The sequence below is a fragment of the Colletotrichum phormii genome, assembly GCF_030913505.1.
Source record: "Colletotrichum phormii strain CBS 102054 chromosome Unknown BDP81scaffold_4, whole genome shotgun sequence".
In the NCBI taxonomy this organism is placed as follows: domain Eukaryota; kingdom Fungi; phylum Ascomycota; class Sordariomycetes; order Glomerellales; family Glomerellaceae; genus Colletotrichum; species Colletotrichum phormii.
This window is the reverse complement of record NW_026851446.1, coordinates 1,179,730-1,203,725: the sequence shown is the minus strand read 5'-3', so window position 1 is coordinate 1,203,725 and position 23,996 is coordinate 1,179,730. Positions and strand designations below refer to the sequence as shown.

The following is a 23,996-nucleotide window of genomic DNA, read 5'->3' as shown; positions in this document are numbered from 1 at the left end:
AAAGGCAACTTTTTTTTCTTGCCATTAATGGGGCGCGGTCCAGTGTCGACAGGGGTCCCTGCAGTTAGCGAACTCCACGGGGCGGAAGGCGGCACTACAGAGCCCCCGAACCAATCAAAGTGGAGACGACTCTGCACCATTCACGCGACTGGAACCACCTCATTCGCAGGAGCTCGAAAAACTTCAAGCCAGAAGATATCCCGAGCTAAAGAACCTCCCTGTTGCTTGAGGCCGAATCTCGAATCTCGACGACAATCCGCTCCGCTCCAACAAACGCCAATTGGCTTCCTCTCCTCCCACTTTCTTCATATCCACCCTCAAAAAACACACACACACACCACACACAATGGCCCTCTCGTGCAGATACGCAGCCCAGAGCTGCGCCCGTCAGCTCCGTGCCTCTGGCTCGCTGCGTGCCTCGACAACCCTCTTCCAGACCCGAACTCCCGCAACCGCACGAAGGTACAACTCGACCGAGGCCGCTGCCCCCACGAACCCCAAGATCGCCGCCATTGTCGACCAGATTAGCACCCTTACTCTCCTCGAGGCGGCAGACCTCGTTTCAAGCTTGAAGGTTAGTTGAAGAAGTGGACTCGTCATAGGGACGGACGTAGGGGGTTGGGAAAAGGATCATCATGGGCTGAATGCTGACCCGTCTTCAAATCGCAGTCCAAGCTCAACATCCCCGATCTCCCCGTCGGTGGCTTCGCCGCCGCCCCCGCAGCAGCTCCCGCCGCTGTCGAGGAGGCCGAGGAGGCCGCACCGGCGGCCGCCGAGAAGAGCGTCTTCAACATCAAGCTCATGGCCTTTGAGGCCGGCTCCAAGCCCAAGGTCATCAAGGAGATCAAGAACCTGTTGGGTCTGAGCTTGGTGGACAGCAAGAAGTTTGTCGAGAGCGCGCCGAAGCTGATGAAGGAGAACGTGGCCAAGGACGAGGCCGAGAAGATCATCGCCGCCATGAAGGAGCTCGGCGCCACCGTCGCCATGGAGTAAAATGGTCCTAATGGCTGGTTAGGCTGTGCTGGCTGACGTAGACTGCTGGAGGGGGCGGCCCCTCTCCTTGGGAGGAGATGTAAAACTCGGGGGGAGCATTGTGTTGTCGGACATCTGGAGTCGGATTGATCTAGACAGACGTGTATGAGTGTATAAACACCCATGTAACAATATTATCACAAAGACATACACCACCTTTTTTGTATTGCCATACCGAACGATTCCTTTTTTGCAATTCTTGACTTTGCCTCAAGCTACCTTACCCCCAAAAAATACTTGGGCTAACATTGATGAAAACATTGACCCTGGTGCTACCTGTGGTATTTGTGGTGTCGCGAAACCTGACCCTCGAACGCCCTTTCCCCCCCCTTTTCCCCGAAACGCCAAGATATGCTCGTAGCTTGGAAAGCCCTCACTCAATTCTTCTTCCCATTCGCAATGCGCGTACTAGCAGGACCGACCGGCGGCTTATGAGGACACGAGTGCTTCATAGCCTGAGAGCACTCGGCGAACTCCTCCTCGCCCAGGATATGGTCGTCATCCCCAAAATCGCTCGTCTCATCCCAAATCTTGTCAACCTCGGCGTTCCCTTGCGACGGGATAGCCCATATGCTCTCCCGCAGCCGCTTGTGGCGCTCGCGGTCCTCCTCGATGCGCTGCTCAATCTGGCGCTTCTCCAGGCGCGGGGCTCCCCCGCGACCATTAGTCGGTATCGCGTGGCTAGGAGGCGCGTCGCCCATCTCGACGTCGCCGTTGACGGGGGACGAGAGGCCCGCGTCGTGGGCGCTCGTCTCGCGCTCCTTGAGGACTTCTTCAATCTCTGTGACTGTGCGAGCTTCGAGGAAGTCCTTGTCTTGGAGACCTCGGAGGACCTTTTTTTTTTTTTTCTCTCATGTCAGTTACACATGTCGACGGTACGGCTCGGAACCAAGTCAACTCACTCTTCGGACGACCTTGACGTTGGCAGCGCCGGATCCGTCATCGGGAGCAACGGCGTCGACGATGCGAATGATGTCGCGCTGCATCATGCGGACGTAGTCCATGTGCTTGTCCTTTTGGGCCATCTCAAGGAAATGCTCAATGAAGTACATGATGTTGGCGCGCGTATTCATATTGTTCTAAACGAGCATAAATCAGCCATGGTCTCATCGTGTCTCATACACTTCAGACTCACCCGCTCCAACTGCTCCAGAATACAAGAGTGTAGATCCTCGTCCATATCCTTGTACTTGAGGGCATACTGGGCCGCCTTCTGAGCAGAAGTGACGGACGCATTCAGGTGCTGCAGTGAGCTGCTGAAGCGCATTCGAACCTCGAAAGGGTCCGCCATGGTGAGTTCAGCGGACTTTCGGTCCCGGTCCTGATCTTAATTTGGATCGGGCGACTTGAGTTTGGGGGTGAGAGTTCGGGATGATGTTGAAAAAGCGGCTGGTGATGCTGGGGCTGAGTTGAGGCTTGTCTTAGGTACCTGTAAGGTATGTATCCGAATCCGAGCTGTCACTCTTTCCGACTGAATTCGCTGGGGGAAGTTTCCCACAGGTGGACCCTGTGCTGTTGCCTCCATTTTCGCCAGTGTTCTTCTCCCTGTTCTGGTGTGGTCAGCACTGTGCGAATGGAGGGAACAGCAAGCTAAGCAGAGTTGGGCTTAGCGCTGAAGAAAAGCCAAGTTCAGTGGACGAAAAGCTGTGGACGGACGATATCGGAACAGTGGAGAGCTTCTTTTTCTGCAAAAGGAGGTGGATAATATTGGCCAGGGGACTCTTTAACTCAGCCTTCATTTCCTATCTCTGTCTGATAAACTTTGTTCTTGCACTCGAGAGACCTTTCTCCGTAACTGAACTCGTTTTGCATATCCCCTCTGGTTTTCTGGTGTTTTTCCTTGGATTATAAGTTGGAGGCAGCATCCTTGACACGGTAGAAACCCATCACTTACACCGCATTCTCATCTTCTTCTCTCATACCGCCTCTTCGTCATGTCTGTTATGGGAGATCACAGCTCTTCGGAGCTCACCATGACCGTTCTCGGTTGCGGTACGTAAAAACACTCATACTCATAATGAAAACAAATATTCTGACTCTCAACAGGAACCATGGGTATCGCCATCCTCAACGGCATCTTCACTTCCCTCCTGGAAATGCAGGCTCCCAAGCCTCTTCAGACCCTCCACACCCCCTCGGCGTCAGGCACATCCACCCCCTTGGGCGACGAGGTCCCCCACCGTCTGCCCTCCCGCTTCATCGCCTGCGTCCGCCGCTCCGACAGCGCCAAAAAGGTGAAGAAGGCCTTGTGGGAGCACTCCTCCATCCTCAAAGTCGTCCAAAACGACAACGTCAACTCCGTCGCCCAATCCGACGTCGTCATCCTCGCCTGCAAGCCCTACATGGTCAAGGACGTCCTCAGCGAACCGGGCATGACCCGCGCCCTGCACGGCAAGCTCCTCATCAGCATCTGCGCCGGCCTCACAGAGGAGCACCTCGAAGAGATCCTCCACGGCGCCGTCCCGACAAAGGACCCCGAGGAAGACGGCCGCTGCCGCATCATCCGCGCCCTCCCCAACACCGCCTCCCTCATCCGCGAGAGCATGACCGTCATCGGCGCGCCGACCTACCCCTTGCCCCGCGAGGCCGCCAACCTCGTCACCTGGATCTTCAAGCGTATCGGCGACGTCGTCTACCTGCCCGCCGAGAACATGGACGTCAGCACCGCCCTCTGCGGTTCCGGCCCGGCCTTTTTCTCGTTGGTTCTCGAGGCCGCCATCGACGGCGCCGTCGCCATGGGTCTGCCCCGCGCCGAGGCCACGAGGATGGCGGCGCAGACTATGAAGGGCGCCGCGGGCTTGGTCCAGAACGGTGACCACCCTGCTCTCCTTCGCGACAAGGTCACTACGCCTGGCGGATGCACTATCGGTGGTTTGTTGGTGCTCGAGGAGGGTCGTGTCAGGGGTACCGTCTCGCGTGCCGTGCGTGAGGCTACTGTTGTTGCTGGCCAGCAGGGCCAGGGCATCCAGGGAGTGAATGGCACTCGTTTCGTTTCGCAGTCGGGATACCCTCAGTTCTGAGATGGTTAGATATGGTGATGGATTTCTGCGCAAAAGTACATAATGTACAATCGTCATGAATAATGAATAAATATTTGTTATCTATCTCAATCTATGCAGCCAACGTCGCGTGTACTAAAGTTTTCCCGAAATCAACATCAGGTTTGTCTGCTTTCATTCTAGATGGTACAATTTTGAAGGGCAAGGGAGGAACACGCAAGTCACCATGAGATTTCGGCTGTGTCAAACATTCATTGCCCTGATTGGAGAAGAATCCGATAATTATCGATGGCAGTGGTGGTTCTTTATAGTGATTACTATCCGTTACTTATAGTCACAAATATGTTCTCTGCCGTACTCTCCATCTCAGCATCTTGAAGCTTCAAATCAAGAGGGGCGGTATTTTATTATTCCAAGCACAAAGTAGTAGAGTGAATCAACAATGGAATGGATACCATCCATCATTGGTAATGTGTATGTAGCAAGAATGCAAAAGCTCGGCCCCCCTCCCGGGGAACTACGAAAACCACTGCGAGGTTCTTATATCTTATTCCTCAAGTGTAACGATGCTAGTGATTTTTCACGAGACTTGAACTTGCGCGCAAACCTGTGCAAACGGGGCAATTCACTCAGGACTTTCCCCGCTACGTCACAGGCCTTGGTGATAACATCGAGCAAACTTGTTGATGGTAGAGGTAGAGAGGCGGCGGCTACGGTGGGCGGTGAGTGAATTCAAAGGATGCGATGTGAGGTGGCTGCAGTGTTTACCATTGGGTATCAAACCTTGCGGATTGGTATAATTATATTGAACCTAATAGAGAAAGAAGTACGTGGTATTATATTTACATGCGGGCTGGAAGCCCGGGTTGCCCCCTCTAATCTATCATCCCTGAGGTAGTCGCCTTACTTTGCCTATGTCTATCGCTGATATCTGTGTAGGCGAGTTACCTTGGCCTGTCCTGGCCAACATCGTACATCCTCTTCTAGTCGCCATTCACTTCTGAAAAGTCCAGGGTGATCCCTTTGAGATCGACCCCTAGTCGCACTCATATTCATATCCCACAACGCTCAAAATCGAGAAATGTCCCTTCCAAAAACCCACGTGATAAACCAGTAAACCGGAACCAGAATCTTGTTCCGGACACTCATCGACTTGGTCAAATAAGCACACCGCCACAGAATCCAAGCTGTACAGCATCCCTGTTAGCTCATCTAGTCCCGGCACATGCAAAGAGTGAGTAAACATACCTGCTCTCCCCTTCAACTCATCCGCAGAACTCTGATGAATCGCCCGCCAGCTCCCCAAATACGCCATGGCCCCAAGATTCCGGAACTTGAACGGCTTACCCTCCGGCCCAGCCGCCGCCTTGTTGAGCGCCTTGGCGAGGTACTTTGCCTGCTGACTCGCAACCTGCGCCGTAGCAGGCAGCGTCTGGCCCTCGAGAACGGAGCAGTCGCCCATCGAGTACACGTCCGGCAGCACGGCGCCCTCGTTCTTCGGATCGTCTAGGCGGACCCTCAGATGCTCATCCGTGACGATACCGCCGCTCCGCTCCGCCCTGAGAATGTTGACCATCTCACCACCACTAGCACTCTGCCCTTCACCATCAGCAGCAGCAGCAACAACAGCATTCGGATTCCGCAACTCCTTCTTCATCAGCGTCTGCACAAGCGGGTTCTGCATCAGCCCCGTGCTCCAGACCACGATCCCCGCGCCGACCTCCTCCTCGCCGTGCTCCTGGATCTTGAGCCGCAGCGCCCCGCGCGGGTCCGCTTCGTCCGAGCGGATGCGCTGCAGGTGGTGGTTGGTTTTTACTTTGATGCCCTGGCGGCGGAAGAGGTCCTCTGCGTAGGAGGCCAGCTGCTGGTCAAACATGGGTAGGACCTTGGGTGCGATGTCGTAGACTGTAATGCCGACAAATTCCATGAGGTGCGGGTAGAGCTTGGAGAGGTCGTCGTGGATTAGGTCGTGGAGCTCAGCGGCGAACTGGCGGTCAAGTCAGTGACATAACAAGTGAGAAAAAAGGAGGCGGGATAACTCACTTCAATACCCGTCGGGCCTCCGCCAACAACAGCAAAGTGAAGCAACTTCCTCCTCTGCTCATCCGTCGTCGTCGGCCAATCCGCCTTCTCAAAGCACTGCAATACCCTCAACCGAATACTCCTCGCATCCCCAATATCCCTCAAGAAATTAGCATACTCCTTCACCCCCTCGATCCCAAACGTCTGCGAATACGACCCCACCGCCACAACAAGCTTGTCGTAGGCGACATCAACCACCTCCCCTTTAGCCCGCGAATGCACATCCCTAGCCGGCAACGTCTTGGACGTGGCGTCCTCGGACGTGACCTTTTCGATGCGAATCACTTTCCGGGTGAAATCCACGTCGTCGGCCCAGGCCTGGTGGAACGAGTCCAGCTCCAGACGGCGGACGGGCTCGAGGACGGAGCGGAACTCGAGGGTGCCGACCGAGGTGGAGGCCAGCAGGGGGGTGAAGACGAAGTAGGAGCGCGGGGAGATGAGGATGCGTTCGTATTTTTTGGGGTCGAGGTCGCGGGCGAAGGCGTAGCCTGCCCAGCCTGAGCCCAGGACGACGACTCTTTCACGTTTTGGTTCTGCGGGTTTCGTGTTAGTGGCATGTTTTTCCTCTTTTCCAATGGCGCGATGAGAGTATGCAAAGTGGGGGGGGGGGCAAGATGTGAATTAGATGTTTACCTGTAGGCGAGCTCGAACTCGTGCTGTTGCGTTGGTTGACGAGACTCGTGTTAGTCAGAGCCTCAACCTGCAACGCCGTCCCGGCTGGCCCCCGGCGTCCGAGTCCGGGCCGAGCCAGGCTCCTCCAATATTGTTGTACAACTTTCGATGAGGCCATGATGGGGTTGAAATCACACCACCTAAAAAGCAGCCGGGAAAAGAAAACGGGGTCCAGTAGTTGGTTATATAAAACAACCGCAGAGGCCCTTTCACTCAACCGGTCCAACCCACTCCTTTTCTCTGACTCTGACTCCCCTAGTCCTCCGAACCCGTTTCTACGGCCGTTCTACGGCGGTGGGTTAAATCCGATGGCTCAACGTTAGGCGTTTGGGCGGTGTTGAGATTGAGAAAGGTGGGCACGATAATAGCCCGGAGTGTCGAGGGCGCTCGGTGTATCGGAGACTTGCCAAAGAGCGTGTACTAAACTCCTAAGGTAAGGTAATACGGGACGGGCGGGACCAGGTGCCTTGACATCCAGAAAAAAAAGTCTTGAGATCAGTTGAGTCAATGCGCTTATTTCGTTCGCTAGGCAAGCAGAGTGATTGATCTACAGAATTCAAGGGGAGGAGGGGTTTTTTTGGACAGTAGAATTAAGGTTGATTCTTGTCTAACTCAATTACATCTTTTCTCACGTCACCAAGCTGAGAGACTACTACCCTTAGACCTTAGTACACACGGCGCCGACGGAACAAGTGACGTCCTCTGTCTCCACTTTTGCCCGTCCGGCGGCCCCGGCGTGGCGTTCCCGCTTTCTTTGATTGTCCAAATGACGTCCCTAAAATTTCACTTTTGTGTGTTCGCATGCATGCATCGAATGAAGGTACACGGGGTTGGGTTGTCCGAATTTCCGTCCGCAGCTATCCCACACGGCTCCCGTAGCTCTCTCTCTCTCCATTTTTTGGTTTTAAACTTTCTCTACTGCAACATAGAGTCCAAGCTTTCGCCAAGGACTCCCTCGATCTTGACGATCCACTGGTGCGTCTCCCGCTCGACCGTCTCGTCATCGTCGTCCTGGAGCTCGCTGATGTAAGGGAGCATCTCGGGCAGAGCCGACAGCCACTCCTCGCCGAGCTTCTCGGCAAGCTGCTGCTGGCACCTGACGGCCGTCAGACGGACGGGCGCCTGCTCGGAGCGGAGGTGGCGCAGGATGGCCGTGTTGAGCTCCTTTTGATGCTCCTGCGAATCCGCCGCGGAGGCTAGCTCGACCACTGCGGGAATGAGCTCGGCGGTCAGGTCGACGGATGAGGAGGCGTGGAGGAACTGCGCCGTCAAGACGGGAGCGACCTTGCTAAAGTGGGCGGGCGCCTGCCAGAAGTCGTCCTGGTCGTGCTCGAAGCACCTCGCCAGCGTGGACAGCACGCGCTGCCAGAGCGCCTTCTGCTCGGGCATCTTCAAGTCGGTGCCGTTGATGATGTCGACGGCGTCGTCCACGATGTAGGTAACGTAGTTGGTGACGATGGACTTGAGGCCCTCGAAGAAGACCTGGAGGAACCCGTAGACGCTGTAGCGACGCAGAGCACGTCCTGCGACGTCTTGCTTGGGCAGCTGCGTGGGCCACTCGACGATCTGGGTGAAGATGGGCCTGAAGGCCGCGTCGTTGAGCTTGTAAATCATCTTGAGCGTGACGTCGTTGATGGAGGTCTCGATCTTGGCCACACGCGGAGCTGTCGCGTTTGTGAGCTTGCCCTTGATCTGTTCCCGTCTCCGAAGGTCCAAGGAGTTGAGCAGGATTGCGGACAAGGCAGTGACGTTCTTTGTGACAATGGTCTTGGGCTGGCTGTCAACCACAACACCAAAGATGTCGACCCATTCGTCGGTGGCCTGTTTGCCTGTTAGTATAGCTTTGCAAATTTCTCTCGGCGGACAACTTACATCGAAACCAGCCTCGGCTGCCGGGATCCAATTCTTCTGCAGGCTGGCCAACATCGTCTTGGCCTCGACCTTCCTGGCAAGGAATCTGAGACAGTTGGTGCGCTCATCGTCGGCTTCGTCATCCAGGTTGGCTTCGGCTGACTTGTTGGAAGCAAGCAAGATGTTGTCCAGGTGCTTCTCCGAGATCATGTAAGGCAAGTGCTGCGCGAGCGCAGTGATGAATGCAAACGCGGCATTGTGCAGTTCGGTGGCGGCCTCGTCGTTCTCCACGCTCTGCTCAATGTAGAGAATTGCCTGGGAAATGGCAATGTTGACAATAGGCAGGATACCGTCTTGAAGAACATCAACCAAAGAGGCAAGGCAGAGCAATGCCATGACACGGAGGCGAACATCGGGCTGGCCGAGGCAGTGGGGTCCAGCAATGGTCGCGGCGGCACCCGCGACAGCCTCGACGTCCTTCTTGCCGTACTTCTCCGCGATCTTGTCGATGCATGAAACTGCAGTGTGCTTGTACTTGAGGTCGTCCGTATCCCGGATTGCGGCGGTGAGCTGCGGCAGGAAGGCAAGAAGTGCCGTCCGGGAGGCAACATCCGCGACACCTTCCTGGTCCACGCGAACTTCGAGAGCACGGAGGACCTTGCGGCGGAGGTCGATCTCGGTGCGGTCCAGGAGGTTCTCGACCGACTTGATGAACTCGCCGATGGAGAGGAGGTTGAGGAGGTTGGCCAGAGCATTGCCGCAGCACTCGTGCAGAGCCTTCTGCTGCTTGACGGTCTCCGCAAGAGCCAGGACGTCTCTGAGAAGGATCGCATACAAGTCCCGAATCTTTGAAGAATCCATGTCGTCTCGCTCGGTGAGTATGGTGATCTCTTTTCGCAGCTTTCGGCTGGAGAGGAGAGCGGGGAATACGGTCAATTGCTGGATAGCAATGGCCTCGGGCTTCTTCTCTGACAAGTCTTCGCCAACTCCCAAAAGGGTGGCCGACAGACCTGGCTTGGGCTTGAAGATGTCACTGATCAAGTCCAGGAGCTTAGCCAAGGTCTGAAGCTGCACCTCGGCACTGTAAACGCCGAGGAGCTCAGAGGCAAAGGCCATGAGGCTGTCGTTGGGACCGTATCTATCGACAAGCATAGCCAGAAGGGCGTACAAGAACTCGTCGGGACCGAGGGTGTTGATGAGAGCGACAAATAGGCCCTGCTTGCGGTGTGCAGGGATATGCTCGTAGGCAGTGACGAAGCTCTGTAGCAGCTCCGTGGCACCCGCAATGGGGTTTCTCTTGCCCTTCTTGAGCGACGCCATCAGGGGCGGTACGACCTCCTTGATGGTCTGGTTGACGACGTGAGCAGAGTGATCATCGTTCTGGCGTAGGACCGAGGCACCCATGAAAGTGAAGATGGGCATCACGCTATGGAGCACAAGATCAGGCGCGGCAGTGGCAAGGCTGGCGATCAGGAGGAGAGCCGAGTTTTGCACAATGGGGCTGGAAGACTTCTGAATGCAGTTGACAAGCAAATCGCCGTGGCCTCCTGAGCTGTCGATCTTCAGGTTCTTGTTGTCTCTGTAGGCAGGGACCATAGCAATCAGACTTGTAAGCACCAGATTTTGCAGGTATCCAAGCTCCGATCCAATAACAGTGCGGAAGTGTTGAAGCTCGGAGAGCGTGCCAAAGAGGCTATCCAGCAACTCGGGGTGAGTAGCCGGCTGCGAGCCGTCAACGAGCTGGAGGACGAAGGTGACGGATCTCAGGGTTGCGCTAAGCTCAGCACTGGCTTGAGCGCTAACTTCCCGCTTGGCCTCAGAGGAGCTGGTCCTGCGTCGCTTGTTGGCAGGGGGCTCGGTGATGAGCTTCGTGCCGGTCTGGATAGACTCGAGGGAGTAAGCCAAGATCTCTGTCGTGAGCTCAACGTTTCTCAGGAAATCAGCCGCCTCGTCAGCGATGATGTCCTCCTCATCCTGGGATGCCTGTCGTGCCTGAGAGAGCTCCAGCATCGTCTGAGCCACATCAAACTTGGTGTCGGCCTTCATAGAGCCCCATATCGCACGGATGCGGGCCGAGATGGATCTGACCAGCTCCGGTCGCTTGGCGGAGGCGGAATCCTTCATAATAGAGAGGAGGCACTCGAGGCCTTCGTTGTCGTTCGGCACGACAATCTCGGCAAATGTAGTATGCAACAATGACTGATCGACTTCCTCGGCCTCGGCGAGACGGTCCGCTTCCTCGGCAGACAGCGACGCCCACCATTGGAAAGCCGGGAGCAGGACCTTTGTTCTAGAGGTGGATGATACTCCCCTGATGCGGTTGAGAATTGAGAGCAGGTTGGACTTGACCCTAATGAGCGGCGTTGCGACGACGTGGCTAGCAAGGAACGAGAGGATCGACGCTCTGCCCGAAGAGCTCAGTGCCTTCTTTCCTTCGCTGCTCTCGCCCTTGGCGCTGCTGTCGAGTGTCGAGTGGAGGACGGCGCGAATGTGGTCCTCATGCATGATACACTCCTCCAGAGCCGGGAGAATGACACCGTGAAGAAGGCGAGAAACGGTATCGGCATCCAGCCACTGCACCTTGTCGCTGTCGTCGTAAAGATTCTTGCCGCCCCAGACAGAAGCCTTGGCGGCCTTGGACTGGTGAGGGAAAAAGTGGCCTATTTGGATGAGAAGCTCGGCCGCAGCACGGCGAACCTTCTTTGAGGAGTCCACAAGGGCAACGAGGCAGTAGGGGATGAGGGCCTGGAAGTCGAGATCGTTGCCATCGCCGTCGCTCAAACGTCTCCTGACAGTGTCGACAGCGGCGGCGCGAGCCAGAGTTGGGTAAGGACCGGACCAGATGCGAACGAAGAAGGTAATGTAGGTGTGGTTGCTAACTGCCGTTCGTCGACTCAAAGACGGCAGCTGGTCGAAATCGGCCAGAAGAGTCGGGTCTTCGGACTGCTGAGACACGACCCGGAGGAAGAGTCTACTGAACTCGTCGTAAACGTCGCCAGTGCTCGTAGAGAGGCACGACGGCAACGCACGGGTCTGGCTCGAGAGCTCCTGGATAGTCTCTCTCAGGTTCTCCTTTGTCGGCGCTGCGCGCTGGGATCCGTCCATCTCGGCATCTTCCTGGCTTCCGGGCAGGGCCTTTCTCTGGCGAATGGAAACGTCGAGTTTCATCTCCAGCTCCTCCACATCGAAATCGACCTCCTCGAGAACCGTCCGGATAATCTCGCTAGTTTCTCCAGAGAAGCGCGACAGGTCAATTAGTGTCGAGCCAAGCTCCTTTCGGATTTCACCATCCTTGTCAACCTCGTCGTCAAGTCTGTGGGCAGCGAGGACCAGTGATTTGAAGATGACGGCGATTTGCTTCCCCTTCAGGATCTTGCTCATCAAGATTACCCGAATAATTGGCAGTCCCCGAGCATCACCCTTCTTGCAGAGTCTTTCGATAAAGGCGATGCATAATCCGTTGGTGAGCTTGTCAACCCTCCTTTCCTGGCCCAGCTCAACGAGGATCTCTCCAAGGTTCTGCACCTTCAACAAGGCCTTGGTGACCTTGCCAGAAAGCTGCTTCGCGGACCGGTACTGCGCGAGGATGCACAAGCAAACCAGGCCAGGGCGCACAGTTTCGCTGGTCCAGCCGTGGACAATCTGCTCCATGAAAGCCGATAGAGTCGCGTCGTCAAAGCTTCCCTTGGCCGCAACGATAGTGACAGCCATGTACGAAGCGATCTGCATGTTGGGGACCTTCTTCATGGTCATTGCCTCGGCGAGGGTGGGGCCAACGCGGTGCAGGAACGATTCGTTGTTGTCCTGCTGAACAGCCTGGCGACCCGAGCGCATGTTCTCGAGGAGACCGTTTACGGCTTCCGTCATGATTCCACCCCAGAAAGAGATCAAGGTCGGGTATTGCTGCTGGTTCCTGCAGGCCTCGAGGGTGTACTCGGAGAGGGTGTTGAGGAAGCCGGCCTTGTGGATCGCTTCGTGGACCAAGACAGATCGCGGAGGCGAAGTGAGGGACTTGATGTAGGGGCTCAAGAATCGGTACTCGTAGGGGATCTTGGACGGCAGGATCGAGAGCAAGGTAACGAAGGCGGGAATCGAGTGGTACGGGAGGAAGGTCGTGATGAGAGACTTGGTGTTGTTCTCGTGGATTCTGTGGCAGCATTAGACTGGGTATCTCGGCGAGCATAAGGACTTGACATACCTGAATCTTCGCACAAGCCATTCGAGGGCACGAAGCGAAGGCATAAGCCTCAGTCTGCTTCCAACGAGGCGCAGGAAGGACTCGACCTTCTTGTCCAACTCAGCATTCTCAGCGGCAGTCATCTGGGTGCGGTCTTCGCTCATGCTCTGCTCGCTGAACAGCGTTAAGCCAAACGGCTTGAAACGGCCATCGAGCTCGCACAGTTCCTCGAAGCCGTCCAAACATATCGTGTAGAGCGCCTGGTAGCTCTGTGTCGCGGCCACTCTCGGCTCGAAGAGGAGTGACTTGGAGTGGGCAGCTTTTTGCGCCCGAACATCCAGAGATGCCTTTGAGTTGGCGGCGATCTGCGCCAATTGCGCAGCAAGAGAGGACGCCATTGTCTAGAGAGTTTGCGGCATTCCGCAGTGATCGAATACTCAATGGCGGGGGAGAGCAACGAGACTGGGGATGTTTTCTCTTACATTTTCCTGGAGTTCTGGATTTTTTTTTCTGACGGGGATTAGTTCCGCCGACTTTTTCTTGCTGATAAGCCATTGAGCGAATCGTTGGCTTTATAGATAAGACGGTGGGTCTCATTGATGGGCGCCGAGCCCCGCCAGTCCACCTGGTCAACTTTTGTTACCTACCCACGCTACCTAAGCACGCGGTTGTCAGAAAGAGTGGCACGTATACAAGCAGCTTTTCGCATTAGCACAGCATAAAGGGCAGTTTTTTCCAGTTAATTAAATCTACGAAAAGATACTATGAATAACTTAAATATTTATTAATCTTTGATTTACTTTTGAGAAGTATAGAGATATCATTAAATGTAGGAAAGATTTACTGATTAGGTGGAAGAAGTAGATTTTGGCCGTAGTGTGCCATTTTTTCTGACAACCGCGTGCCCTCCTTTGGGCGTTGCTCCATGCCTCCTCTGATGCGCCTCTTCTTTGAAAGTGATGTGATGGGGAAGACGAATGATTTGAATGATGGATTGAGTACCCCTCTACTCTCTTATTTTTGCTGGACGCCTGCCACGGACCATGGATCGCTGGGTACCCAGGAGCAGTCTGTCGCTGCCATTGCTGTTAGTCTAAAGAGTGGAACCCAACTCCTCTCCCAGAGCTCGGTGTTAGTGGTACGGCCATCTCGTGCAATTGATAGGCCGACAACCGTAGAGTGCAGGCACCTTAACACAGCCTAACCAGTGAGGATATCGTGCTTTCGGCTAGGCGGGATACTTTGCCGTGCAAGTGGCTCCGTGGTGGTGTTTGCAAGATTGAGGGGAGGAGTGTTTCGGGCTCCCTGCAGCGAGGTCACGGAGTCACATATAAGCCGGGCAAGCCACTCAACACCATGAACTTCGTTGCGATTTCCCCTATTGTAGCGATATAGTATTGCCTAGTAAACACCAAACAACATGGCTGTAAGTGACAATAGCGAAAGAGACACTACACATTACTAACAATCATTGCAAGAAACCATACCCTCAAGTCGTGCTCTTTGGAGATTCCTTGTTTCAAGGGTCCGTAGTGACTTTTGAAGGCTTCTGCTTCCAGGCCGAGCTTCAATGTCGTGAGTTCACCGGAACCAGGGTTCGGTATCAGACACTTACACGCGGCGTCTAAGATGCGAACCGCCGTTACGACGTAGTCAACCGTGGGTTTTCCGGCTGGAATTCGGCGAATGCTCTGAAATACCTCCCTGAGATGTTTCCCCCTCCTTCACCTTCAGGACCACAGCTGAAGTATCTGGTCAGTACAAACTCCATGCCGACGGGCTTCGAATGCTGAAACTAGCTCTCCCTAGTTGGTCCTTCTTGGTGCCAATGATGCAATTCAGCCCATGCATACGACAACCCAGCATGTGTCCCTAGAAGACTACAAACAGAACCTCATCAAGATCGTCACACACCCCAACATCACAGCCCACAACCCCAAGATCCTCCTCGTCACCCCGCCGCCCATCGACGAGATCCGCATCACCAAGCTAGACCTGGCCTGGGGCCACCCAAAGCCGACGCGGACCGCCAGGATCAGCGCAGGATACACCCAAGCGACTCGCGACGTCGCCGCCGAAGTCCCCGGCGTGGTCTCGATCGACTTATGGCAGGCTCTCATGGACCACGCCGTCGCCAAGACGCCCCACTTCAAGACCGGAGGGCCCTTGCTCGGCACGCCGGAGCTCGGCGAGCAGGGCGGGCTCGCGGACCTACTGCCGGACGGCCTTCACTTGAGCGGCGAGGCGTATAGGGTTTTCTACGAGACGGTGCTGCCTCATATTGGGCAAGAGTATGTGGGTTTGCCTGACGACGATCGTACGGACTATGTTTTTCCAGATTGGCGGGATCTCAACCCTCCGGCGTAGGTGAGGTGAGGCGAGGCGAGGCGAGGCGAGGCGAGGCATTGGTGAGGTAGGTGACTTTGACGTGGACGAAGGAAGCTAATAGAGCGGTCCATGCGATGCTGCATGTTATTCTGCAGGAGCACTGCAGTGGCATTTCAAATCAAGTAAATCATTTCAAGAAACTGCCCGAGTACCCAGCACCCCAAAGATGATGCTTCCGAAATAGCAGCCTAAGCATGTGATGACGGTGGCGTACATGTGCGTATGTATGTCTCTACTCATCCTACTCGTAGCCTGACCTATCTCTGCGCGTTCGCTTCGTGCCGAGCCACAGGGAGAAATCCCGCCTTCTGAGACATCGCCAGGAATCGCCCAGGACGTGATAAATCAAAGCCTCTGCTTGCCTCGGTAGGAATCCGCGACGCAGACGCTGCGGGCTGTTCGGCGACGCATATACGTCGGAGGATCAATGACAGATGTTCAACCGCGTAGGCTATCTACCCTGCCTTATACGACTGGATTCTATTACCTGTCTACTCTCCCTAGGTAATGTAAGGAGGGTAAGGTGGGAGAGTTTCTAAATTTGACTTCAGTTACGTGATCACTTGAAGATCTACAGCTCTGCCTTCCGCGGATTTAATGCCCGCATCCCAAAAACACCATTGACCTCGGTGAGGTTTCCTTGCACAGAAGAGAACAAAGACAAGGTAGGGGCAGGGCAAGCAAGCTGGAGTGCGGAGGAGGTGACACCATCCTGGCAGTTTGGCAGCCCAGGCAGGTTTTGGTCGTTTCTGCACTGGCATCTCGGGTGCTTTAGAGTTTGAAGATGTGCAGGAGTGAGGAAACAGCGAAAGTCACTTTTCACTATCCGTACCTACTACGCACCTTACCCAGAGTGAGAGGCCGGGTGAAATGCTGGAATGACTGGACGCTGGAAGTCTTCAGCACGTTCCCTGGCATGGGGGTTGGGATGGTGAGCTTGCCGGGCCCCAATCAGCGTCTCCTACGGCGTCACACCCCGTTACCCCGTTCCGAGTTCCAGCGGGTGAATGGGCGGGAGGGCGACGACGTGAGACTTTGCAGGCACCGAGGCGCGCTGCGCCGAACTGCACTCCCAAGTTCCCACCTCATAAGGGACCTACCTACCTAGCTCTATCTCTATTATTCCTAGTACCGCTATTCTTCTTCTTATTTCTATCCCATAGTTTTCTCAGCGTATTCTAGATTAAAGATATTGGATGTAAGAAGTAATGATAGTAAAAATAGGAGTAGTAGGAATAGTAGAAATATCCGTAGAGCCAAGGTACTTCGTGTTGAGCGACAAACTATTGTGTCACCCGCTTGGCTCTGTATCGAGAACCACCTTACTGTTACGTACCGAAAGTAATCGGCGGCCACCTACCTTACCTAGGTAGGTGGACAGCCCACTCATGTACCTCTCAAGTACACCAGATTGTCCGAGGCTGGGTCCAGCGTCCCTCAATCCACAAATCATCAGCCGGACCCTCCCTCTTTCAGTGCTCCCATCCCCCCCCCCCCCCCCCCCAACTTACCCACCTGAATTGTGCAGCACTGCAGCTTCCTGGCAGCGATACGTTGGGAGAACCTTTACGATACCTACCTACCTTACTCTCTCACCCATGCGCCAAACCCCCGGGACCACACCTCTCTCGTTGGCTGGTCCACTCCCGTTGCTGCCCGTTCACTTCACCTCCATCCAAGCCCGTCCGTCTCTGCTCGTGTCCTGCCCGCTTCACTAATTCAACGTGCCGGTCCAAATTAACCTGGCGGGCTTCGTTTGTCTTAACCCCCCGTTCTATCGAACACCCTTTTTCCTTCATCTTTCTCTACGAAACACTCGGTATCTTGCCTCCAAAACCCTTCCTACCTCAACATATACCTCCATATCGGAACAGCCGACACGCTCCATCCTGATCTATCGAACCGAAGCAGCTACCATTCGGCATCGTCTCTAGCGCTTCTCCCGTGACGACATCATATCCTTCTACGATCGCACCACGAGTCCCTCGCACCCACGTCCCATATATACACGATCTACGACCAACATACGTGTCTCCAAAGTCGTCATTTGACTCAATTTTGGTGTCGAGAATATTCGACCAAACACGCAACCTTCCAAAGCCATCGTCCTTGGGGCAGAGCCGCCTCTGTAGACCATCGTGCAAAACCAGCATACTATCACCACCGAATACTAGCTGCCGCAGTCGAATAACTCGACTGGACTCTGGAAGAAGAAAACTACTGCGAGCCGAAAAGACGTCAAACTTGTGCCTGCTGCTGCTGCCGTTGACGACCTACTTGGTCTCACCGTGCGATGTGGCGGGGGAGGAGGACCTCGTGAACTGATATCGTAGGGATCGAGGTCGGAAGAGCCCATAACCTTCCTCGACCCGTCATTCGAACGCGCCTGGACTCGACAATAATCTCATGGGCGTGAGCAACATACCCGAACGATACCTTCTTCCAAAGGCTTTGTCGATACCCCCACTGGCGCTCTAACTCGATCACCCTCTGATCTCAATACACTCGCTTGCCGTCGTCCTTCGCTCATACACTTTGCGAACCTACATCCCGAACGTCCTCTGATTCCATTTGGTCCGAGCAATATACTGGGTTCCACACAACTGCTTCCGGGAATGGATCATCGGTTCCCCATCACCCGCGACGATCTCTTCAACATCCAGATGGATTTGAAGCAAATCCAACTGGTTCAGAGTAATCAGGGCGAAAGACTAATAAGGCTCGAAAGGCGCCAGGAACAAGATGCGAGCGTCAAGTCCGTGTGGCAACAGCATCCTTTTCCTGGCGTCCTTGCCGGAACCCCTCAGCAAGGTAATTAGATTATCTACAGGCGTCACTGCGTTTTGCTAACGTTCCACTTCCCAGGGCCGACTCACGTCTCACCCAACGACATGTTTGATGATTTCGACGAGCAAGGCCAGCATTTGCTGAGCTCCCTTCACCTAGGACCTGCCGAGGAGGAGCCTACCCGTCGGGGTGCTGCCTCTCGAGCCAACAGCGTACGATTCGATGAGAGTGCCTTGCGGGGCGCAGCAGATTGGTCTAGCCAGAGTAATCGACACTCTGGGGAATTTGGCCCTCCCCGACCGTCTAGCGGGTTGATGATGGAGCGATCATTGTCCCACAAGTCGGATGGACGCCATAGCTCTGCCGGCCACTCTGTTCACTCGTTTCATTCTGTGGCATCGGGCAGAGCGAGCAGCTTGGGGCTGGACACCAACTTTATGGTCAGCAGTCATGAAGACGACTCTCCGATAGATATGCCGGAGCCTCCGCCAGGCCTCTTCTTCCTGGGTTCTGTACCGACCATCATCCGATGTTGGCTTACAACTAGCTTCGCCCACGATACAGTCTTGTACGCTGATCTTTGTACGGGCTCCCAGAAATCCGTCGTGGACTATTCTGTCCTCAAGGATCTCGATCTGTTGGATGAGATTCAACAAGACATGGATGGCACCTACAAAGTTCGACTTCCGGTATACCTCGTTGAAGCCACTGTTTCCGAACGCAGCAGCCGGTCATCGAGTCCTGGGCATTCAATGCCCTGCCTCCTCGCAACTTTTGAAGTGTCTGGCATGGAGCAGTATGAAGGCGCCGAGCCGAAAAGGGGCATTCAGATTTTCATTGGCAGCGACACCCTCAGAGCTCATCAGGCCGATATTCTCCTCTCCCAGAACCGCATGTGTCTCTATGGCAGCGAGCGCGAGAAGCTGTCTGTTCCCTTTGTGCGCCCAGAGGACGAGGGCGCTTTCAAGCACATTAGCACAATCAATTACATTCCCGAAAAGCCTCGCCTCAACGCTAACGCGGCGCCTTTTGTGTCTGGAGACCCACGGCCTCAGGCCTCCATGACGCAAAGTGCATTGGAAAGCAGCCTGTCCAGCATGCAGCATGAAGATGCCGAGTCGCAGGGGCCCCTCTCGCCCATGGACAACCACTCTGTACCTAACAAGTCGATTGGAGCAAGCAACCTGTCTGAAAGTGGCGGGGAGAGTGAACGGCCTGGCAAGGATACCACCAGCGGGTCCGAATCAGGGGCAAAAGAGCACAACAGCACGGTCAGCGGAGAGGGCAACCGGCGCGAGTCTGCGGGCGGCATCTGGGGTTCGTGGCGCCAGGGCACTTCAGCAAATGGCGCCGAGAACGGGCAACGGGACGCCAATGGCCCGCTAAGCGGATATCAGCCCGCCGGGCGTGGAAGCCGGAATATGAAGGTGTTGAAGCCCCTGAAATCGGGTTCATCATCGTCTGCCCGAACTGGAGCTGCCTACGAGCCGCCGCCAGCGTCCAGAACCAGCGGAGAGCATCGACGAAAGAGCCAGGTTAGTGTAGCGGCAGAGGGAAACCCGCCGACAAACGTCCGCTGGGAACCCAAGAGGTCAGTCAGCAGCACCACGGTCAACAGCACAACGGAGGTCAAGGCCTCGCGCGAGGCGAAGAATGCGGGTCCAGCTTTGCCGCGGTCGGCAAACCCCATTGGTGGTGCCTCGGCTTTCTCCTGGATGAACCCAGCTGGCAAGGCAAAGCCCACGGCGACGGCGGAGTGATTGGAGGGGAGAGAACGCAAAGCCCCGGTGGCACTGGACGCGAAGATGGCCGAACATGGCCAGAGCAGTAATCTTCTTTTTCTTTGCTTTAACAAGACGACTCCCTCCAACATGAAGAGGTGAGATGGCAGGCTTCAAAACAACGCGAGCAAGGCCGACTAGTATGTAGCCATGTAGTGTCCCATAATAGATGGGCTTTACAGCACTGTGGCTATAAAAGTTCGCCCAGCGGAAATCAAACAACAAAAATCCAAGAGTTCACAGAGTGTCCAATATTTCTTTAAGAAACCTAGCTACGTCAAACCCGGATCGGCAACTAGGACGCCCACAGCATTAGCTGCATTGAGGATCTTCTTTGGTCCACCTCTGTGGGCCAAAAGCCTAGAAAGTGATATATCAGAGGTGACGCCGACTCTGCAGCTATCCAACCAGCCAGGAGATGATTGCTATTGCTGTAATGCAGGTACCTTGCGTTGGGCTGTTGGTTGCGGTCCCGTCATGGGCAGACCGCTGCGAGGTCATGTACATTGATTCTTCAATGCAAGTCTGCAGTGTCCCAAGGAGGCCCGGTCCGGCACTAAAATTACCCCACTTGGATGTGCCGGTTCCCCGCACTGCTCCAAGGCCGAGTGTGACGTGCCGAGTCTCTAAGCTCCGAGTCACGGAATGACTGAGACCTGGGTGAAGTTGAGTTTTTCCCTTTAGATTCTCTTGATGATCTGATTCTTGTATTCTTCCCCCGGGACATGTCGATTGCGAGAACTCTTCAGATACACCTGTCCTCTGCTCGATTATTCCAACCTCGACCGACCCGGCTTCTACTCCGACCCCGCTTCCTCACGACCGCGAGCATGTCCGACCCCGCGAATCGTCGCCTGCAAAGGCCGGTCATTTTGTGCGTTTGAATCGGCCCTTTCACCTACCCCTAGATTCTTTCGAGATTTTGCTACAATACGATGGCCTGCTAACAAATGTGATGTTGGTATATACAGCGTCTGCGACCTCCAAGACAAGTTCCGCAACGCAATCTTCGAATTCGACAAGGTCGTAAAAACAACCTCCAAACTCCTCCGCGCCGCCGAAACCCTCAAGATCCCAGTCTTCACCACGACACAGAACCGCGCGCGCCTAGGCGACACCGTCGCGGAACTCGCGCCCCTCCTCCGAGAATCAGACCTCGTTCGCCCGCCCGTGGATAAGACCAAGTTCAGCATGTGGGTTCCCGAGATTGCTGCGCAGTTTGAGGGGAAAGGCAGGCACGAGGTGCTGATTGTGGGGATCGAGTCGCATATCTGCGTCACGCAGACGGCGCTGGATTTGTTGGCCGAGGGGCATAGGGTGTATGTGTTGGCGGACGGGGTGAGTAGTTGTAATCGGGAGGAGGTGCCGATTGCGTTGGCGCGGTTGAGGGGGGAGGGGGTTGTTGTTACGACGAGCGAGAGTGTGATTTATGAGATGATGGGGGATGCGGCGCGGCCCGAGTTTAAGAGGATTGTTGGGTTGGTGAAGGAGACTGGGGGGGATACGAGGGAGGTTTTGCAGGCTTTGGCGCCCAAGATTTAGAATTTCCGGGTGGGGATTTGGTTTGGGTTGGCAAAGATTGGGTGGTTGGTTATAGATATACACATCTACGAAAGATTTCAAGAGTCTTGTTTGGTTTCTAAGAAACAGGCTTTTCTATCTTCATGTCCCAGATTGATCAAGCCGGATTTGATATCTGGACTTCCCTCTCACTCAACATCAACAACCTCAACCTTGGCCCCTTGCAACCACGTCAAGTCCCCCTCAACAGTAACCCTCCTCACCCTCGCAAGCTCATCAATAAACGCAGGCACAAACGTCCCCGGCCCTTGCACATCCTTCCTCACAGCGGCCCACTCCGCCGCAATCTCAAAATGCAACAGCCCCGCAAGCACAGCAAGCAACTTATCCTCGTCCGCCCACGCCGCCAACATGGCCGAGACAGTCGTGCCCAGAACACACCCCGTCCCCGTGATCTGGCCCAGCAGCTCGTGTCCGTTGTCCACGGCCAGTGTGCGGTTTCCGTCCGAGAGGTAATCCGTTTTCCCCGTCATGAGCACCACGTTCCTCTCCCTCCGTGCGAGATCCCGTACAAGCCTGGCTTTTTGTACGGCGGTAAGGGTAGATGATGAATCAACCCCCTTTTGCTGCTCCATGGCCCCCTCACCCCACACAGTCGCGATCTCCCCCTCGTTCCCCTTGATGAGATCCAGATACCCGCCCGCGAGAATCGTCTTGACGGCGTTCCGTCGAATCGACGTGGCGCCCGCGCCGACGGGGTCGAACACCACGGGCCTTCGGGCTGCGTTATAGGCCGCTAGCGCCTTGAGGTAGTTGGCGATACCGTCGGGCGTGACGGTGCCCATGTTGATGACGAGGCTTCCGCCCAGGCGCGCGAGGTCGGGCGCTTCTTCGCCGTAGTTTGCCATGATGGGGGAGGCGCCGACGGCGAGGGCGACGTTTGCGGCAAAGTTTTGGACGACTAGGTTTGTCATGTTGTGGGAGAGGGGGGAGGTTGTTGCTACGCGGGTGATTACGGAGGGGATTTGGGCGAGGAGCTGGGCGACGTCGGCGGAGGCGGCGGAGGCACCGGAGCCGGAGGAGGAGGAAAGGGAGGTGATGCTTCGGTAGGACGGGCTTGTTTTCACGAGCTCGAGGAGGCTGCGGGACGCGGATTCTGGGTCCGGGGCGGCGACGATGGCGCTGACGAGGGCGATCCCGTCGAGGGCTACTGCTGCGGGAGAGGGCGAGTCTGGGGTGGCGGACTGGTAGAGGACGCGCTGGATGTTGGAGGGGTTGAGGCCGCCGATGCAGACTGTCTTTACGCGGGGGAGGTGGCCTGCCGCGGCGAGTTTGGTGAGGATTGTGCGGAGGCCTGCGGTGCCGATGATGTGTTTTGTGTTTTCTTTGCTGGAGGGGTGTGTTAGTAGGTAAAGTAGAAGGAGTTTTGAAGTAAGTGGTCAGACGAGGTATATGATATTGGCTTGATAGAAACGGGAACCTGAGAGGGGCATGTGGTGAAAGGGACGTACGTTGATGTGGCAAAGACGGTGCCGATGCCTAGGTAGTCTGCTCCATCTTCACAGGCTTTGAGGGCCTCCTCGATGGTGCTGGCCGTGACGCCGATGATGGCGTCCGGGCCGAGGATTTTTCTTGCGGCAGTGAGTTCTGGTTGGATGTCAGTCCTGTCCTTTCTTGAAATATACTGCCATCTCAACATTGACGTATACAGAAGAAAACGAAATGAGTCATTACAAGAAAAGAAAGGAAAATTTCGAAGTAACAAATCTGAAAAGTCAAAAGAAAAGGAAGCATTCATAGCTCACCCATATCATCCTGCCCGATATGCACGCCCTCACACCCAACAGCAAGCGCAACATCGACCCGGTCGTTAATGAGCAGCGGCACGCCCGCGGCGCGGCAGACGGCGTGCAGCTTCCTGGCGTTGGCGACGAGCTCGCCCGTGTCGCTCGTCTTGTCGCGGTACTGCACGATGGTGACGCCGCCCCGGACGGCGGCCGCGACGACGGAAGACAGGTCGCGGTCGCCGAGGATGGCGGGGGTGGAGTCTGTGACGAGGTAGAGGGAGTAGTCTACTGTTGGTTTCGGCATCGTGGCTAGTGTTGATGGGGGGAGCTAATTATACTACTTCTATCTCAGGTGAGGGGAGGTTACAGAGGAGGGAGAGAAGATTATTGCCGGGTGAGGGAATTTGGACCGGAGGTGGGATGACTGGCGTTTGTTGGATCGGCGCCGGTTTTTTCAGTAGTGTAAATGCGGATACTTGCGGCCGAGGACGGAACGGCCGCTTCCCCGATGGCGCCGATGGCTGCGGGGCGCGGGTTATGGTGGGGTTTGTCGGTGATGACATCAACTATTTGGCTCATTGCACAAGAATCGGCACTCGTGATGCCGTCTGGATCTGTATTAGTGTCGCAACACATTCGTGGCTCCTATCGATTTATTAATGCACTCGCCAGCATCGAGAAACCGAGATAGTCGCTTCAACGCATCTAGAAGACACAATCGTGATTACTGATCGTTGGTATCTTTTGCGAACCTCTTCATCATGTCAGTGTTTTCACCAGTGTTTGATAAATTTCATATCAGAAATTGCCATGCGTCCCAAGTATATTACAACAAGAATGAAACCCGAGTAAACCAGCCAGACCCCCTATGAAAAACTCCAAAATACACAATGTCCTCTATTCTTGGCCTCCAAGTAGA

At 55.2% G+C, this 23,996-nt stretch overlaps 9 protein-coding genes across 9 annotated transcripts; 5 read left to right on the top strand and 4 right to left on the bottom strand.

The window, feature by feature from the left end:
* Window positions 1–194: 194 nt before the first annotated feature.
* BDP81DRAFT_403807 (ribosomal protein L7/L12, C-terminal/adaptor protein ClpS-like protein) lies at window positions 195–1,203 on the top strand. The gene is made up of 2 exons (XM_060588891.1): window positions 195–574; window positions 670–1,203. The coding sequence occupies exons 1-2, from the start codon at window positions 347–349 to the stop codon at window positions 991–993; spliced, it is 552 nt and encodes a 183-aa protein (XP_060448977.1). The 5' UTR covers window positions 195–346; the 3' UTR covers window positions 994–1,203.
* A 206-nt stretch (window positions 1,204–1,409) lies between these two features.
* BDP81DRAFT_458515 (CTD kinase subunit gamma) lies at window positions 1,410–2,323 on the bottom strand (the record flags this gene model as incomplete). Its single annotated transcript, XM_060593423.1, has 3 exons — window positions 1,410–1,865; window positions 1,935–2,111; window positions 2,168–2,323. The coding sequence occupies 3 exons, from the start codon at window positions 2,321–2,323 to the stop codon at window positions 1,410–1,412; spliced, it is 789 nt and encodes a 262-aa protein (XP_060448976.1).
* A 410-nt stretch (window positions 2,324–2,733) lies between these two features.
* On the top strand, window positions 2,734–4,162 carry BDP81DRAFT_419903 (pyrroline-5-carboxylate reductase). Its single transcript, XM_060589806.1, has 2 exons — window positions 2,734–3,024; window positions 3,079–4,162. Exons 1-2 carry the CDS (start codon window positions 2,967–2,969, stop codon window positions 4,050–4,052), a joined length of 1,032 nt encoding a protein of 343 aa, XP_060448975.1. The 5' UTR covers window positions 2,734–2,966; the 3' UTR covers window positions 4,053–4,162.
* Window positions 4,163–5,099: 937 nt separating this feature from the next.
* Window positions 5,100–6,903, bottom strand: BDP81DRAFT_312549 (pyridine nucleotide-disulfide oxidoreductase-domain-containing protein; the record flags this gene model as incomplete). The annotated part of the gene is made up of 4 exons (XM_060583817.1): window positions 5,100–5,218; window positions 5,280–6,018; window positions 6,075–6,646; window positions 6,747–6,903. The coding sequence occupies 4 exons, from the start codon at window positions 6,901–6,903 to the stop codon at window positions 5,100–5,102; spliced, it is 1,587 nt and encodes a 528-aa protein (XP_060448974.1).
* A 398-nt stretch (window positions 6,904–7,301) lies between these two features.
* BDP81DRAFT_162391 (BP28CT domain-containing protein) lies at window positions 7,302–13,260 on the bottom strand. The gene is made up of 3 exons (XM_060582053.1): window positions 12,835–13,260; window positions 8,658–12,783; window positions 7,302–8,606 (listed from the first exon to the last, which is right to left on the bottom strand). The coding sequence occupies exons 1-3, from the start codon at window positions 13,209–13,211 to the stop codon at window positions 7,701–7,703; spliced, it is 5,409 nt and encodes a 1,802-aa protein (XP_060448973.1). The 5' UTR covers window positions 13,212–13,260; the 3' UTR covers window positions 7,302–7,700.
* An 872-nt stretch (window positions 13,261–14,132) lies between these two features.
* BDP81DRAFT_419893 (GDSL-like Lipase/Acylhydrolase) lies at window positions 14,133–15,215 on the top strand. The gene is made up of 4 exons (XM_060589805.1): window positions 14,133–14,239; window positions 14,292–14,388; window positions 14,443–14,567; window positions 14,623–15,215. Exons 1-4 carry the CDS (start codon window positions 14,234–14,236, stop codon window positions 15,178–15,180), a joined length of 786 nt encoding a protein of 261 aa, XP_060448972.1. The 5' UTR covers window positions 14,133–14,233; the 3' UTR covers window positions 15,181–15,215.
* A 2,370-nt stretch (window positions 15,216–17,585) lies between these two features.
* BDP81DRAFT_162367 (uncharacterized protein) lies at window positions 17,586–19,906 on the top strand. The gene is made up of 2 exons (XM_060582052.1): window positions 17,586–18,012; window positions 18,067–19,906. The coding sequence occupies exons 1-2, from the start codon at window positions 17,817–17,819 to the stop codon at window positions 19,746–19,748; spliced, it is 1,878 nt and encodes a 625-aa protein (XP_060448971.1). The 5' UTR covers window positions 17,586–17,816; the 3' UTR covers window positions 19,749–19,906.
* Window positions 19,907–20,599: 693 nt separating this feature from the next.
* Window positions 20,600–21,311, top strand: BDP81DRAFT_391076 (isochorismatase; the record flags this gene model as incomplete). Its single annotated transcript, XM_060587504.1, has 2 exons — window positions 20,600–20,643; window positions 20,741–21,311. 2 exons carry the CDS (start codon window positions 20,600–20,602, stop codon window positions 21,309–21,311), a joined length of 615 nt encoding a protein of 204 aa, XP_060448970.1.
* A 167-nt stretch (window positions 21,312–21,478) lies between these two features.
* BDP81DRAFT_312472 (Hydroxyethylthiazole kinase family-domain-containing protein) lies at window positions 21,479–23,381 on the bottom strand (the record flags this gene model as incomplete). Its single annotated transcript, XM_060583808.1, has 3 exons — window positions 21,479–22,679; window positions 22,802–22,937; window positions 23,096–23,381. The coding sequence occupies 3 exons, from the start codon at window positions 23,379–23,381 to the stop codon at window positions 21,479–21,481; spliced, it is 1,623 nt and encodes a 540-aa protein (XP_060448969.1).
* Window positions 23,382–23,996: the final 615 nt, after the last annotated feature.